General features: G+C 41.6%; 1 protein-coding gene across 2 annotated transcripts; it reads right to left on the reverse strand.

The window, feature by feature from the left end:
• Positions 1-216: 216 nt before the first annotated feature.
• Positions 217-18,312, reverse strand: LOC123510759 (OTU domain-containing protein 7A-like). Of its 2 annotated transcripts, XM_045266114.1 has the most exons (12): positions 18,235-18,311; positions 17,535-17,643; positions 14,531-14,613; positions 13,081-14,295; positions 12,114-12,287; positions 11,054-11,221; positions 10,679-10,810; positions 9,245-9,425; positions 8,637-8,763; positions 8,080-8,254; positions 7,084-7,259; positions 217-6,216 (listed from the first exon to the last, which is right to left on the reverse strand). In XM_045266114.1, exons 3-12 carry the CDS (start codon positions 14,604-14,606, stop codon positions 4,972-4,974), a joined length of 3,669 nt encoding a protein of 1,222 aa, XP_045122049.1. In that variant the 5' UTR covers positions 14,607-14,613; positions 17,535-17,643; positions 18,235-18,311; the 3' UTR covers positions 217-4,971. The 2 variants fall into 2 exon arrangements, with proteins under 2 accessions (XP_045122049.1, XP_045122048.1); XM_045266113.1 differs by lacking the exon at positions 17,535-17,643 and having other exon boundaries at positions 18,235-18,312.
• Between the last annotated feature and the right edge of the window lie 550 nt (positions 18,313-18,862).

The following is an 18,862-nucleotide window of genomic DNA, read 5'->3' on the forward strand; positions in this document are numbered from 1 at the left end:
GCTGTGGGTAATCACTTGACAGTATATTTTGGGCTGAACAGTAGGTTTGATCCCACTGACTTAGGTTATTGTTTGGCTGACTGGCTACACATAATGAAACAGAACATAATCAACAGAAAGATCATGGAAGTATCTAAAAAAAAAAAAATGTTACATGAAAAGATGGCAGGCAGGGAGAGCCTGTATAATCAGGAAGGTTTGTTTGATACAACTAACATGATGACGAAGTTTGCTGTTTATTGAAGAAAATGTTCACCTTGGTGGACATCGATATTTACACCAATCCCTTTCTCTGCATGGGCTCGATGTCTGCAATCTGGCAATAGCATGCCAGTTTAAGGCCTATTTTCCCTGCACACGAGCTAAGCCTCACTTACATGAAAGGCACAACAGAACTCTGTGATTGGTAATTCTAAACCCTGACTGACAGCACCTTGCTGGCCATGAGGACACAGTGTGGCACGTGCCACACACAGCTCCCCTGCATGAGCTATACAAACATGCTTTTCCGTGATTCAATAAGCACCGTTTTGCCAAGAAAAGTACAAATTGCAGAGCCGCAGGCAGGGACTGGCATGCCACTGGTGTTGGACTGATACTTCTCACTCTTGGAAACTATCAATTTAGACCAGAAAATATTGAATGCTCTCTTAGTGCAAACATTAATGGAGTTAAAAAAGGTGATCATCAATTATTGAAAAAGATTTAAGATTTACACATTGAAAGCAATGTCAACCTGTAAATCAGGTTTGTATCAAATTCACTATTGATAAATCTATGAATACAAAGCATTCTGGTGTGTATCACGAGGTCTGCGAGTGTATCTTATGTACATTTGCAAAACCTGTACATATATACAGGGCACACAGGTACATACACAATGCCTGGGTACGGCTTTATGTATGCATTCTAGAGTAATGAACTGTTATATGCTATGGCTTCAGTAACTACAGTGCATTTGTGTACAGCACTGCAGCAGACCACTACACGGCGGTGCTGCTGGGGCACAGCGCTGGCCAGGGCACAGCGGTACAAGTAAGGCGACTGACAGCATGATGTGACTAGCAATTAGTTAGGAGTTTAACATCAGAAAATAAATCATTTTAAAGAAAATACATCAAGAATATTCCCTATGATATAGTTTCATGCATTCTTATAAAATTCATTGTATAAATAGTTTCCTTCCAGTTCACACATGAAAATGGTGAATGATTTATGCCATAGTACAATATACACATCTTAACCCTAATAATAATTAACAATTTCCCTATGGATAAATAAAATATTCAGTATTTTCTACATAAAGAATAAGAATATCAATCACCTCACAGGCAGAAGAAGATGAGACTCAAGATTACCAGTTCAAAGATCTGAAACACCACAGATCACAGCTTGTTATTTCCCCTCACCTGGAAAATCTAACTAAAACGCCACCCATCCCAAGATGTCACTAATACCACAGCCTGAGTTGGCTTGCAGGTGACTTAAAATATATCACTATAAAATAATATCTTGGTACTGACTACTACATAAACTCAGGGGCACTCTAATCCTCTATGCACTCCATCTGTAATGTTTGGTTTGTCCTTGAACATGGAGTAACTACAGGGTGCTTCACAACCAGGCTGCATCACCAAGCTCTTGAATATCTGCCTGCATGAGTGTTGCTGTAGACAGTAAAATCTCATTCACTGATGCACCAATAAAACTGAACCTACTTTTTTTTTTGTCATACCACTGAACACAATAGATGAATGTAAAGCTTTTCACGGGTCTAGCTGGTGAAAATTCTCCACCAGCACCCAATATATTTTCCTATTCTAATATCTACAGAAAAAAAAATTGAACTGCAGTGCCCCTATGCTTCACTGTCTGAACTGTATCCTGTACTCCCAGTATAATTTTTGTATACCATGAAAACTGTAAAATTACTGTAGTAACACCTGGCATTAATTCACAAGAAAATTGCATTCTATTCCAATTTCATAACTATACACTGCTTTTAAGCCATCTTTACCAATTCATATCATTGTAATCCAAAACAGGTACCCAATTAACTCATTTTATAGCTGCCTCACACTTATACTGAAAGAAAAGTTTCTACTACATGAACCTCTCAAAGGTGAGCCCGAAACTGTCACCACAAATGCCCACCTCTCGTCATGCTGAATGAGGTGACAACTAATATCACCATAGACCCTCACACACACACACACACAAGCACACACATCTTACTAATTCCTCCTGAGCTATAACTGAGCACAGCAGGACAGACTTGGGCACTGCACACTTTTCCTAATTATGAGGAAAAAAATAAAAAACATAACTACATAAGTTATCACAGCAAAGTTCATATGACACAAATCTATTGGCCAAGATTTGACTGATTTATGATATCCCTTACTAGGAATTTTCCAGAATCAGGAAATCAAATACATTTACATTAATGTCCAGAAAATTTGAAGGAATGAGATGTTACCGTCCAAGAACACACCAACACCTCGGCTCCTCAGACTGCCACACAGCAACAAGAAACCAATTACTTCAACCTCATGCTGCTCCTGCTCTACTGCATATCATTGAGGTTTGGAGCTTTAATCATGAACTGGACGCTGGACAAATACTCATAATTGTGTACAAGGAGAATATTCTAAACAGAAATTTAACGTCACAATAAAAATAATTGTTAACAGTGATATTTAAGAGATTCTTATTTGTTACAATGAACAAATGAATATGAGAAAAGAACTGTGGTAGAAGCATAACATTTTCTCTAATAATACATATGTATGAATAATAAGTGATTCTGTTGCTGGAAACATATGCAGACAGGAAATATCAACAGGAACACTGCACAACCTAGGAAGGGAATGTAGACAAATGACAAAGGATCTATCAATAATGACCAGATAAGCTGAAGTTTACACTCCTGGTAACTCAACTAAGACATACTCCAAACAAAATATACAGGCAACATGTATATGGTGATAACACTATGAAGCCACAAATGATATCAAACACTTAACATTCTTTTCTGGTAAGTAGAACAGAGAAATGTAATAGTGAATTGAGTAATAATTTCATTACCTAAAAAGTGACACAGTGCCACACGAACACAAGATTATTGCCTCTTGTTTTGCTGTGCTGCCAAGGCTCCTTGTCCTGCCTTGGGTCAGCAGTATTGAGGTGACTTACATAACTCCATATAATGAACTGCTGGAGTTTTGTTAACCCTTACACAAAGCCACATCAAAAGTTGAGAAGAAAGAGTAAGGTGCAGCTAACTCAACCTACACATTTTCTTGTGATGAATCATCTAACAAATAAAATTTGTACAAAATCTACTTGTTCTTACAAGTAGATATTTATAGTACATAAGTCCGTGCTGTACAGCTGAAAATAAATATTTTGTACAAAAGGAGTTGTACACTCGATCATTCAAAAATATTTATAAAGTTTTATGAAATGGAAGAAGCCGTATTAAAAATACAGTTACCTGTGATATCACACTGAGCCTACACACACCCAGTGGAGTGACACGGAACGCCACAGACGGCTGTTATGAGCAGGTGACCGACAGATGCTCCTCCCCTACACGGACATGACCTTCTTGGAATAGGCATGTGTGGTGTCACAAGGACAAAGCACACACCTCATTACAAGAGGCTGATGTACATCCAATGAGTCACTTATATACCACTTATAAAATTAAAGCAATTAAAGCCGTCATGGTTAACTTTTTTGAGTATGTGTTCTAATTATGGATGCAACACTTTTGTTTTATGCAAGTACTGTATATATGAAATTCCACACATGCTGAAGCTGTCTTGTCCCGCACGGTAAACACTACTCATACCCAGTGCACGTGTCACAATATTCTGCCGTTGCAGCTACAGTTAGGCTACATTGAACAGTAAAATACAGTATGAAAATATAGACTTTACAAGCAGCCCACAAAAACCCAATCCACAAGTGCAAACAATAAATTTTGATCACATTCATAAAACACTTGAGGTCAATTTGACTGATATGGTGAACATAGATGGGAAAATCATGCACTGGTAATATAAAGTTAGGATAGGAATATGTAACCATAACTTGGAGGTAGACAACAGTGCACCAAGTGAACACTGGGGCCTCATATGTGGGACACTCCATCTCAACACCTTGTATTGCAGGCAGCCTCAAATCCTCTTGGGCCTGATGTAGTGACCTTTTCACATGCCCTTTGATAAACTGGGCAGACCAAACAACCATTACTAAATAAGGCCCTTACTCTGTCTTTCACAAGCTGGGCTGGACACCACATACACACTCAATAAAAGCATTCAGTGTCCTTGAAAACTTGCCAAAACAAGACTCAACAGCAGCATCTAGATCTGTCATCAAAAAACTTACAAGTTCCTCCTTTTCCATTCACACCCTTAATCATTTGAAGTAGTGACTTTTATAACTTCTTGCTCCCATGGTCCCCTTCCACACCACTATGTAAGTGAGACCCATGTCCCAAGCATCAAGGCACATCTACCTTCTACTGGTCAGGATGAGAGAACGACCACGATTGACTGTCCTATCCACAACCTCCATCACCACTAACTCCCCTGCCATGTCAACCATTCCTGCCACCATCTCCACTCCGAGACACAAACCACAAACATACACCTCGTCTGTGTGACAACACGACTATGACTAGAAAATAGTGTGCTCAGAAATGTTTCTTTACACAGGATACACAGGCACACAGAAAGCCACAAGGAGGACCCACACATGTACACACCCACCCACCCACCTGCACACACACACACACACACACACACACACACACACACACAGGCGAGGTCTGGCTGGCTGGCTGGCTGGCTGGCTTGGCTGGCTGGCTTGGCTGGCTGGCTTGGCTAGCGGTCTGGCTGGCTGGCTGATTGGCTGGCTGTCTGGCTGACTGGTTTGCTGGAAAAAAGCACACTGGGGCATTTACAGCTGGACAGACTTGATTTGCTGCACCATGACATTCCTGGAGCCAGCATTTTGGAAACAGCGTGAACAGTAGCCACTAGTGGAGCAGCTCCCATAAAATTTGCAGTCCCTGGTGAGGCAAGGCTGGCTTGGGCTCTCTGATCTTTCTTCTCCTCTCATGCTGATCCCAACCTCATCTATTGCCACGGGGGTGAAAGCAATACCACTCTGATTAGCAAGAGAGGTAACTGAGGGAGCCGTAACCCTCATGGCAGACTCCCCCTTAGCTGAAACAGTCTGGCTGACATCTGGCTCATCACCCACTGCCTGACTCTTGGCCATGTTGTAGCTTAGGACGGAGGGCACATCGTTGTAGAAGGTGGAGTTGGAGAGGTAGAGCGTTCCATCCTTTCTGGTGGAGAGTGCCTGGTGGACAGGGATCTTGCTGGCTTCTCCTGCTGCAGAGGAATCCAGCTCTGCATAAAACTTGGATTTCCCAGCGCCATACTGTGGCCCCTCAGAAACCCTTGGATGGTGAGCCTTGGGGGAGTTGAGGTTGTTGGTTGTAGATGAAGTAGTAGAGGATGAAGAGGAGGATGCCTGACGCTTGTACTCCTGTTCTTGCTCTCGCTGTTTGGAGAAGCAAGTGGAGCACATGTAAGATGTAAGTGCTGTACCATACATGTTGCAGCCTAGGTTGATGCACTGCACTGGACCCTCCACCTCAGCCTGTCGCTCTAACTGCTCCTTCTCAAGTTGTCGCACCTCCTCCTCCTGCCGCCGCCGCACCTCCAGGTCTTTCTCAAACCTGCGTCGCGCATTGTTGAGGTAGTTACGCACCATCTCCTCCTGATAAGCATGGCGTTTCTCTGTGTGGATCTCCGCCGCCAAGATGAAATTCTGGTGTGTGGATATCTTGGGCATGCGACTACTCCTGGCCAGGCTGCAGGTCTTCACGTACTCATCCCGCTTCCTGAATGATCCCGTGCGTCCCAACTTAGACAGTGTGCCAAAGTTCTTTTTAATCTTCTTGGACATGGACTTGCCAATGCTCCCAAATTGCTTTGCTACTGTCTGTAGCTGTTTGGATGCTTTGCTCTTGCTGGGGAAGAGTCCTACCATGCCGTCAGTATATGGAGGACCCTCGTCTGAGTCAAAGCTGGATTCCGATGACTTTTTCTCAATTTCTGGGTGATAGTTCTCAGGGGACTCTGCCTCATCCACTGCCTGGCATGCCTCCAAGTAAGATGGAGGGATGGCCACCTGTGACGAGGAGAGCAAGAATGAGTGACAGAGTACATTATCTAACTAATAGAGGACTTTTACTTCTCTTCATTCAGACTATTTGCACTATCCTTGGTATAAACACACACACACACACACACACACACACACACACACACACACACACACACACACACACACACACACACACACACACACACACACACGGCCCGGTAGCTCAGTGGTTAGAGCGCTGGCTTCAAGCCAGATAACCGGGTTCGATTCCCCGGCCGGGTGGAGATATTTGGGTGTGTCTCCTCACGTAGCCCCTGTTCACCTAGCAGTGAGTAGGTACGGGATGTAAATCGAGGAGTTGTGACCTTGTTGTCCCGGTGTGTGGTGTGTGCCTGGTCTCAGACCTATCCCAAGATCGGAAATAATGAGCTCTGAGCTCGCTCCGTAGGGTAACGTCTGGCTGTCTCGTCAGAGACTGCAGCAGATCAAACAAACAAACAGTGAATACACACACACACACACACACACACACACACACACACACACACACACACACACACACTGTATAGATATGGAGACGGGGCCACACGAGCATAAAGCCCAGGCCCTGTAAAACTACAACTAGGTAAATACACACACACATTGAATGATGAAGTTGTTACAGCACATAAAGTGCATAACTTTAAAAGAAAAATTGGATAAATGGAGACATGGAGACAAGACACTATGAGCCCTGCTCGAACCCTGTACAATACATCTAGGTAAATATAACTAGGTAAATACACACACACACACACACACAATGTAGTCATACAAAAATATGAAAATAAGATTACAAAAGAGCATCCCAAGTTGTGTGAAATACAACCATGTAAATACACATGCACACACCTTTGTCACATCCAGATACTCGTTAAGGAGGCCTATCTTGTCATGGGTGGTGATGGTCAGTTTCTGGATCACGTTTGGGTCGAGGTCGTCCTTCCCCCACACAAAGTCCTCTCCAGGATCAATCACAAACTGGATAGGCAGCAACTCATGGCAACAGTCAGTCAGGGGGATGACAGCTGTACCAGCAAAAGGGGATAATTGTGTTTTCAGTCAATACAAAGGCAGGTTCTTTCCTCACTAAAGTCTCATATAGACCACTACAAACATCCCTGTAGACTAAAGCAAGGACAATGTGAGTACATAATGTCAGATGTGATGGATGAATATTTTTGTTAATGTTTATATCATACAAAACTGCTTACAAGTCGTTACAGGAAAGAAGGTACTAGGTGAGAGCTTACATGGTAGTGGGGATTGGTCAAAAGGTGACATAAAGACAACATAAACTAAAGGTTTCCCTTCACTGAAGTAATGGGAACACAAGAAAGAAGTAAGGGATTTAAGTTTATTCTATAAGGATGTTTATTTGATGAAAGTGGCACAAACAGAAACGATCCTTTGGTGAAGTGAATAGGAATACATACAGGAATGAAGCAAGGGATTAATGTTTATCTTATAGGGATGTTCATCTTATAAGAAAGTAAGTAATAAAACATTTCACTCCATATTCATCAAAGAAATTCTTTGGAAATAAAAATTTCTGTCATAAGTCAAACTGACAAAAATGACTCTGGAAGATGCTTATTTGTAAGATAGAGAGAAAGTTCAAGTCACAAAAAATTTCTCAGAGATAAAAATACTGAAAGCCATTTTACTGAAAACAAACCAAAAATGAAAGCAATGTATAAGAAAGCTGAAATGTGGAAAAAATGAGCATAAAAAACATCACAGCATCAAAAAGGTGGCTCAGATCACTGCCATCTTCCAACAGTCACCAAAACAAAACAAAAATGGAAGACACCACAAAAGAGTGGGGAAAAAAATATAGACTCTGACCAGGAAGCTGAGAGGCACTGCACTCAGCCTGTGTCTCCATGACCACCAGGGCGGAGAAGTGAGCGGCATCATAGGTGAGGAGCAGTGGAGACCTCTGGCACTCACTGGGGGGGCACTCCAGGGGAAGGTACACTCCCCCAAAGGGTATCGGGGCAAGAGGCTCCCCACTCACATCCTAGGATGGAGATGAGGAGGATATGGTAGTTTGCAGGAGTATTAAAAAGGATATATTTTATTGCACATCTATGTTGTGATGAGCTGGCTGCTTTAGGAAGCCTGTGTATGCCATGCAGCACTGCACTGCACAGCACAAAGCATCAGACTGTGAACTACATACAGCACAAAGGAGCACAATGGGGCAGCACAACAATGAACAAGGTAAGCAACACAACAATACAGAACAGAACACGGCAAGGAACATGGTATCAGTGTAACACAACACCAGAAGCAGCACCACCACCACCATCAGCACAAGCACCAATGCCAGCAGCTCCAGTGGTGGTGCAGCACAAATAAGCAAGACACAGGGTGACAGAACAACACCACGCTGGACTGACCTTGAGGGTGAGGTCGGCCACCACAATGATGGGCCGCCGCAGCACATGGGCCAGAGCCAACACGTGGATCTCCTCCAGGCTCTCATACACACGGCCAGCACAGTCCTCGTTCTGCTCACCCTGAAACCTGCACACCACACAACCAAGAGCCATGTTAGTAACACAAATGCCCTCAAAACATAGCATGATGAAAAGTTCACTAAGATAAATTTTTATAACAAAAAAATTCCTTGAAATAAACATAATCACAGTAACATAGCACAACACACAACACAGCAAAGCAAAACTGCAACTTATTATATTGTAAACTAAGTATTTTCTAATTTAGAATTTGAACTGCAATATAGTATACACCACCCTCACAAGATTTGCGCTTGATTGGTTCCAAAAGTATAGTGCTTCACTTGAGGATCGTGAAACTTGCAGTATTGAAATACATGAAAAGTAAGCAATAGCAGGTAGATCTAACTGTTAAAGAAAACAACAGAAAGAGCATCATGTACTGTGTGTAGTATGTACCAATGACAATGACCAAAGAGGAGAGGACCATGTTGTATATGTTCAGGGTGACAATAAAGTCACCACATCTTACTTCCACTTCAACCTACCCATTGCTAAGTCTCTTGCATGAAGATGACTTCCCATTGGAGTTGTCATGAGCACTCAGTCTGTGCTCAGAATCCTGCAGTGCCTCTCCAGTGGCTTCCTTCCCTCCTCGGGGTGCACTGGAGGCAAGGCGCAGCACATTGGCCCACTCTGATTCCCACTCCTCTCCGCTGTACACCAGGTCTGAAACAGTGACAAACCACACGCCATCTGGTTTTAGTTTTATATGAGTCTGGCTGGTTGCTATTCTACCTTCCCTGTGACAATACAGTGGAGACTCAATACTAAAACTTAATTTGTTCCAAGTGGCTGTTCAAGTATTAAAAAGTTCGACTACTGATACCTATAAATCAGATAATTCGTTCCAATCTTAGCAAAACCTCAAATTTATAAGAATTTCAATGTATTTTGTTTTTTACAATTTTGTTTTGTACATACCGTAAGTGAAGGCTGGTGGTGGATAACTTAGAAGAGGAGGGGAGAAGGGTGGGGAGGAGGAGGAGGGAGGTCACCGGAGGATGTCTCACCATCCATGAAAACATCTTTTGTAACTTTTCTCCTGGTGTGATTCCAGTGAATCCACTAATGGAGGGCTGTGGCTCACTAACACTTGCACTCTCACCAGGTTCCTTATTTTCATCACTAATAAGCCTCTTTGGTGCCAATGTAAGTTTGTAAATGAAAAACTACCAGCAGAATGCAGAAGAATGTTGTTTATCTCAAGACTGCGGTAGGACTAATGATGCACACCACCATCCGGTATACCAGTACGTATACCGTTATTACAGTAATACCAGTATTATTAGTAATACGACATCAAAACGGTACAGTGGCGACTGCAAGAAGGGAGATGACAGAGCTTTGTATACGACCAAATGTGTGGCCGTTTAATTACCAGATATTTTCACAACTAATAAGCCTTTGGTTTTAATGTAAGTTTATAATTGAAAAACTACAGATAGAACGCAGGAGAATGTTATTCTGATGACCGTGGCATCACAAGTCACAACTGACGGAAGGAGAAGGGGGGAAGCCAGGAGCCTTTGTTTACAAGCACGGGTGTGGATGTTCGACTATCAAGTATTAAATTGAACTTTTGCATTCGAGTATTTAAAAGTTTGAGTACTTAGATGTTTAAGTATTGAGTCTCCACTGTAATTCAAAGACACTCTGTAATTAGTGTCAAAGAGTTATAAAACTCTTCTACCTAAACTTTCAGAGAGCAGTTCTACCTAAACTTTCAGAGAGCAGCAATTACATGGACCTTTTCTGTAAATATATTTCTTCCTAATTCTTATCCAACCTTTTCTTCATATAAAAATTGTAGACAGTCAATATCAGTGATCATAGCACTCACATCAACTCTACCATCTCAATATGAAATGATGATGATGAAGAACAGTGAACAAGACGCTCTGAAAAATACACACTCTCACCTGTTTCTCTGTTCTGCTGCGTCACCTGCCACCTCCATCTCCTCCACAAGGGTCGACTGAATTGGCTTCGGGTCAGGAATTCATGCAGGGCCTTACGGAGCGTCAATAGCCGGTCATGAAAGCCCCACATGCCTGCAGAACAAGACCTATTTAGCTTAATAATATCAATAGGTCAATAGCTTTCTAATTGTAACAAGTAAAGTGAGGGAAATGAGTAATGGCAAGCAGAACTGAGAGAGAGAGAGAGAGAGAGAGAGAGAGAGAGAGAGAGAGAGAGAGAGAGAGAGAGAGAGAGAGAGAGAGAGAGAGAGAGAGAGAGAGAGAGAGAGAGAGAGAGAGAGAGAGAGAGAGCGAGCTAGCTACACAATGACTCACCAAGAGAGGCAGCGTGTAATAGACAGTTCCCATCCCCGGTGGTAGCGAGGGGCCAGAGCCGCTGGGACGCCCCCACCAGTGCCCACCAATTGAGGCGTCCAGCACCCTCCAATGAGACCAGTGTTGATGTCTCTATCAGGTCGCGCTCCAGGAACATTCGGAACTCATCTGTATAAAGACTTTGTTCATTAGGTACTATAAGGTGCTATCAAGCTGGTATCATTGGGTACATCAAGGAAACTCTGAGAAATTCATGTTAAAAGTATAGTACATTGATTATTATAAGGACTGAACTTCAGCAGGACACTCAGGGCAAGCATGAGTCTAAGTTACCATCTGGAGTCACAAGTCATCATTAAGTTTCCTGTGTTTTTTTTTTTTCATTATTTTATTAATTTCTTTTTAGCTCTGAATGTGCTAACACTACTACTACTACTACTACCACCTACTACTACTACTACTACTATTACTACTACTACTACCACCACTACCATCACCTGCATTACTCAATATCAATAGCCATATCACCCATACTGAGCTACATAGGTTGAATGCATAATTTTCAAATCTTCAATTATCAAAGATATAGGCTATGCAAATAGAGAATAAAATAAATAAGTATAATAAATAAATAACAACAACAACAACAACAATAATAATAATAATAATAATAATAATAATAATAATAATAATAGTAATAACAACTAATAATCTAACCACAGCAAGAACTAACACTGAGAGATAAACCACATACAAAGATTAGATAATAACAGATATTGAATCACTTGATACATATGGACCCAACACCAGTCAAATATCCTGAGTGTGGTTATAAGGCTTAATAATCCTAATAAGCCTGCAGAAAACTATCAGGCAAAGGAGTTGATTAAACCTACCCATCCCATGAAGCACTCAGTATTCATGGAGTTAATCAGTCTGTCATCACTTAAGTTAGTTGCATTCTACAAAACAGGTGACTTGCTTCTATCAGTCTATCTATATACTGAGCTGACAATCACCACACAAAGTGGTCCAGATAAGGAAGACAAGGGTGACTTACCTGAGTATATGCTGAGGTCCGGCAAGGTGAAGGTGAACACAGGAGTCTCGATGAAGACTGGGGTGCGGCTGGCATCGATGGCCTCCCAGATCTCTTGTGCAAACTCTGAGCGAGCCTTGGACACCAGATTCACATTGTCTGTTGCTTTTGAGATTCCTCGGCTGAGTTTTTTGTCTGAACAGTGAGACTTTGATTACTCTCAGAGTCATATGATGTGTGGTGATGTTTTATCTCATCATGGTTACACTCACCAGTTATTTTAGACTATTCATAATGTTATTTTAGACAGGATGGAATCAAAAGCTTTTCATCTTATCAACTCTTCTTTGACTGACTCTCGAGCCTCTTCCTCATTACCACAGTGTTTCATCTCTTGCTGTCTTCTACCATTATTTCATGTCAACTATTCTAATAATCTTACTAACTGCATGCTTTCCTTTCTCTTGCAACCTTACTGCACTAGAATTTCTTTTTCTCTCATCCCTATGCTGTCCATCACTTAAATGCAAGAGTTCCAGTATTATCAGTTAATAATTTCTCTCTCTATAGTGAATTCCGGAACTCCCAGCCTACTTCTGTATTTCCACTTTTTTATGACTTTAACTCATTTAAGAGGGATGTTTCAAGACATTTATCCTATACATTTTCTCTTGACCCTGTTTGGGGATCAGCATCTCTTAATCTCTTAATTGCAATTTTTCTTGACCTAGGCCAGCTACCTTTTATCAAAAAATATTTGTATATGTCTGCTACTCAACATATAAACAAAGAATACAGGGAAAGTGGAATACATTAAGGCAACTGTCAAAAATCCATTCCCGAAAGTTACTCATACAAAATTGTAGCACTTATTCAGAAACACATGAGACTGATTGTTCCTGGTAGACTGTGAGTGGAAAAGAAAGGCTAACTTGATCTAACAACTAATACTGAGTGTGCAAGATGTGTCTTACAGTACCACACTTACAGTAATCATATTCCTCAAGGTCCACCGCCTCAGTCTTCCGCAGCAGAGGCTTTGCAGGTGAACAGGGAGCTGATAGGGATGATGGCCCAGAACTGTTGCTTCCTGCCCCTTCTAAACCCTCTTCCACAGCTCTCAGACTTTTCCTTGCATTCTCAGGAGCCTCTTTGGAGTGCTTCACTGTCAGTTTTGTTTCCTTCATGTGCATCTTCTCCTGTGTCTCCTGGGTCTCCTTGGGGGGTGTTGAAGGGATAATGATGCATGAAGGGGTGGTGGAAGGCACAGCAGGTGACAGTGTGTGAGGTGGGGAGTCTCTAGAGGCTGGGTGAAGGGAGTAACTGTAAGGGTTGTTCGTTGTCTGAGTGGCTGATGCTTGGGAGGACTTGTGGGACATTCCTGAGTCACTAGAGGCTGAGTACTGGTCAGGGTAGATGATGTTGTTGTTTCTAGTAGTGTTGTTATTGTTGGGATTGTTGATGGAGATGATGCAGCTACTGTTGATGGTGATGTGAGATGGGTCTATTGCCGTGGCAGTAGCAGTGGCAGCGGCTGCAACGACAGCAGCGGTGGTGGTGGTGGTGGTGTTGGTGACGGTGCGGTGCTGTGGTAAAGAGGTGATGGAGGTGTTGTGGTGGTGGTGGTGGTGCAGTGAAGTCTTCTGTCCCTCCTGTAGATTTACAGTGGTGCCTCTGACCTTCTCAATGAGCAGAGCATTTTTGGCATTGCTGCTCTGGGCTTTGGGTTTAGTCAGGCTGGGCATGGAGGGGGGTGCAGCAGGGCAGGAGGAGGAGCAGAAGTCCGTCTGACATGTCTTCTGGATGGGTGGGAGGTTGTTGGACCGCACAGAGGTGACATTCCTTGGGTGGTACGGCTCCGAAAGGAGGGTGGTGATGGGTAGCATGTCCTGGGCCACTGGAGGCAGACCAGGGGGTGCTGCAGGGATCTCCTGGTGTATCTTAGGTAGTGCTCCCATCTTCCTGGCTCTTGGGGGTGGCAGCGGTGCCAGCTTGGGCCCTCCTTGCCCTCTTGTGTCAGCCAGCAGACGCATAGTGTCTTGGTTTGGTTTGTGGTCAAACACTGGCTTAGGTGCAACAGGTGGCTTGGCTGAGGGGGGGAATTTGGAAGGAGCTGACCGTACTGTTCCTGAGTGGTGGGCGGGACTGGCCCCTCGTAGCACCGAAAATAAGCGAACTGCAGCCTCCACATCCCAATTCACACCTGAAACATGAAGGAAAAGTGATCAATTCACATGCTTTCTAGTTTTTTTTTTTTTTTTTTTTTTTTTTTTACTGAACAAAACCAGGTCTATGATTTCCATTTCAATTTCACATACACATGGAAATCTTCATTATCTAACAAAATATAAATACTAGTGGGTTGCAATGAATACATATTGAATTAGCAGGAAAACACCACAGTACCCAAACACAACACAGCCACAACACACACTTACTCTGCAATACATGTCGTGCCAAGATGGGATCAGCCTGAGTGTGGGAGATGAACTCAGCCAACTTCTCTCCCTCCATGCTGCACCTGGCACAAAAATAAGGTACCTTTGTTAGGACACAAAAAGGTTCACAATATATATATATATATATATATATATATATATATATATATATATATATATATATATATATATATATATATATATATATATATATATATATATATATATATAGCATCAATGTACAGGCTGAAAGATTCACATAAGCATAAACTCATAACACTTTGTAGGAATCTCATAGAATGCTTTATGCCTGGGGGGATCACTAAACTACTTAGAATATTATCTAGGGCTAAAATAAAAAACTAGTTGATGGTGATATAGACAAATTCTTAACTCAATGTGTTGAAACTTACCCTCACAAACTATGCTTTTTGTTGTGAAATGCTTGAAGTGATCACAGCACACCATTCATGAGCAATCAAAGTGAGTTTCTACAAAAACTGGGGATGTTGTAAATCAATCAACTTACCATGAGGCACAAGAAGCAGTAAAACTCCTTTAAAAACATGATTATTGGCAACCCTCTACAAATTTCCCAGTATATTTTCCTTATTACTGAGAGTAACGCTAAAAAATAGTGTATAAATTTTCCCTTAAAATTTGTGAAGGAAAACATTCACCTTAATGTCAGGAATGGAAAATTTAATCCATCAGTTAATATCAAGACATCTGACAATCCTACCAGGTGGCTGTGATGGGGTGATAGGACACCATGGGGCAGCAGCCAACCCTCACAAGAACAACAAGGAAACACACCCTAATGACTATGACAACAGCAAGCTGGGATGACAACTCTATAACACTAAGTAAGAAAAAGGGGTGTGTTGCATTTTTAATATTATGGAAACACCAAGAAACTTATTTCAAAGTGAGATAAATAGGCCATGAGAGGCAGCCACTCAGAATAAAAAAATAAATATCACCATCTTGTTATGGACCATAAGTGATCAACAAAATACAAGTAATCTTTGGTTGGTCTTGACTGTCTTGTCACAACATATCAAGACACATGGAGGCCACAAGGTTAGAAAAAAAACCTACATACAGCAGATCTGTAAGTCACTGTACAGCCCCTCAACAGTGTGAATATGTACCATCTTTCAACAGTCAAATCTGGAGTCAAAGTACAATCCTTCAACAGTATCAATGTAAGTGTACAGTCTTTCAACAACAAAATCTATCATACAATAACTCCAGGAGAATCAGAAAGTAAATAAACAACCAGTAAAAAGACTTATATAAACCTATGGAAATTGCTAAGAAATTATACCAAAAAACAATCCTTGAATGTCTAAATACTTGAATGACAATCATTGGTGCCTGCAGGGCGACACAAGACCTTTGTTAACACTGTTCTTGCTCATCTATGGAAGTTAAATTCAACATACCACAGCAAAAATTACTCTTGATCAATGAATAATTAAGTAGGTAGAATAACTAACAACTCAACACCTTACAGATTAACATGGGATCTATATAAACCAATAAACCCATTTCCGATCCCTCATTACACAGTTTTAGTTAGTTTAGTTAAACTATCCCTTGAAATATAACACCATTATTAGAAAAACAAATGGCAACCCAAAGCTTCACCAAACGTGTTGCAGTTCTGATGCTGCCCTGTGCAGTGCCCATTATTAGCATGACCTGACCCTGTGACTTGACACTCACCCACCCCCAGCATCCTCATTGTCACATCTCCAGCCAGTGTCTAAAATCTCCTCATCATTGACCCTCATCCTCTTTCCATATTCCTGCTTTCCTTCACCTGATGTCTACCTCATCACTGTCCCTCATCCCTGCCTCATCACTAGCTCACATCCCTGCCTCATCCCTACCCTTCATCCCTGCCTCCTCACTACCCCTCATCCCTTCCTCGTCACTGACCCTTATCCCTGCCTCATTCCTACCTTTCTTCCCTGCCTCATCGCTGCTCCTCATTCCTGCCTCATCCCTACCCCATCTTCCATGCCTCATCCCTACCCCTCTCCCCTGCCTGATCACTGTTCCTCATCCCCAGTGCAGAGAGGTGGTAAGTCTTCCACATTGCCACAATACAGAATGGTAGGGAAAAAAGGAACATTGGAAATCCATGGTACGGTCACCTCCTCGTCCCAGGGGATCGAGCTTCCTAATCACTGAGTGTAGGTTGGGCTTCCTCACTCGGGGCAACAGTTTCCTAGCGGGTGGGCTTTGAGATAGGAGGTACCCCAAAAAGTATCCCCTTTAGCCCATAAATTCACGTGAAAAGCCCACATGATATAAATAAATAAATAAAAAAAACATAATTTATTCATTCATATTTGATTTAAACTATTGGGATCACCACTCCTTACTTTCTCATCACCTCCTCTTGGCAGTGACACTCTTGATTAGACTGTTGTTTTGTTAGTGACTGATTATTGTCTACTATTTGGCCATTCCTAGTTATGTCATCTGACAAGGGGCACAATAACAAACAACTGTACACCAATAACACTACTACAACTTAATAACACAGGACTTCAATAACCCTACACACACACAAATAATACAAGCAGATTAAATAGATTACATTGAGTCTGGATGATTAGAAAGTTCAAGTAAACCACACCACATAACATAACACCTTTGAGAGCCAGCAAAATGACACAGACCAAAAGTAAACATACATGACCTATTTCTAATCCCTCTTTACGCAAATTTAGCCTAAAATATCCTTTGGCCATTCTAGCAATCAGGACATTTGCGCTCATATACACCCATGATGCCATATGACACATACACACAAACGCACTTCATTGCATAGCGTAAAAGAACCAGTCTTTGGCTAATATCAACACCAAATTAGTAAAATAAACAACAGCATCAGAATAATAGTGGCAGAGAATCATGTATAATTTTCCAGTTATTACGTTTGGTTCACAGGTGTCATAGGGGGTGGGGGAGTGAGCCAGGCCCTTACCTCTGCTTGTGGGGAAGGAGAGGCTCAGAGCACCCACGGAAGGCGAGTTTAAGTCATTATTTTCATCTTTTTTCTCCACTAGTAGTTGCCGCCATCAGCTGATCCTCACCTGTCAGCCATGTTTTCTGATTAGCCTCAATCCTCAGCTGTACAATGCGTTATAACCCATTTTCAGGGTGTATTTATAGCAGTGTGACTTGTAGGTTTTATGACTAGTATGTGGGCATTTAAGTGTAGTATAGGGTATATTTCAGAAGGCTTAGTTTGTACACAGCGGAATACAGATTTAGTTCCAATACTAAGCATCTCAGCTGTGTTTTTGGCGCTCTTTTTATCAGAAACTGTTTTAGTGCTCAATAACTTATGTTCTTCATCACTGCCAACTGCATAGACTTATTTCAGGTGTATTTTTGTACTTATATGTCATAAGCAGACTCTGTGGCCTAGGACAGACGTAATTACCTTCCTATAAACCTGTCCTGTGTCTACGAAAACATCACTGCAGTACTTTTAAAATAATTAAGACAGGGGAATATGAATAATGCTAGAACCAAAAAGAAACGAAAAGACCAATAGAGGAACAGTGATCCACATAAAAAAAATTTTGATCAAGAGGGGACAACAATTAAGAGGATAAAGAAAGAAGAAAGAGGAAGACCTAAGCGATTCAAAGCAGAGTCAGAAAGAAGACGTTACTTACTTCATAAGTGGAGATACACGAGTTTCAGGCAACACAGGTCTGGTTGAAAGATAACCTCCTACTGTTTTAAACCTGAACCTCCGGAAAGGATGAAGTAACCACAGAGTACCTAACCAGACTGAACTAAACATAACCAGAGATTATCAACATTCTGTCCATGTATTCTGTGCTAAATTCCCGACGGTCTTTGCATATTAATCTACAATATTGAATAGGGCGTAATCTTTTTAATCCTTCCTATAGATCGACGTAGTTATTTCTATTTATTTTAACATCTTCATAACCACCACCACCACCAGTACTAGCCTTCAATATTAAAGGTATAATTTTGTATAGTTACGAATTCCTAACTTACGAGTACTCATTAGTTCTTACAAACCTGTAAAGTTATATTCATTCATCATTTATCTCTTCATCACCACCATCAATATTTTAATTGCAGGCTCCTCGTGTATAAATACGCATGTCTCACCTTACGTATCTAGTCCTATAGTGGTTGTATATCTATCTGGTATCTTCTCTTCAAAACAACCATATCATATTCCCATCAATACTGCAAATTATGGTTTCTCTTGTACAAATGCGCATATCCTAACTTACGCATCTAACACATTGCAATCACACACAC

This window comes from Portunus trituberculatus, chromosome 30 (assembly GCF_017591435.1).
Source record: "Portunus trituberculatus isolate SZX2019 chromosome 30, ASM1759143v1, whole genome shotgun sequence".
NCBI classification, from domain to species: Eukaryota; Metazoa; Arthropoda; class Malacostraca; order Decapoda; family Portunidae; genus Portunus; species Portunus trituberculatus.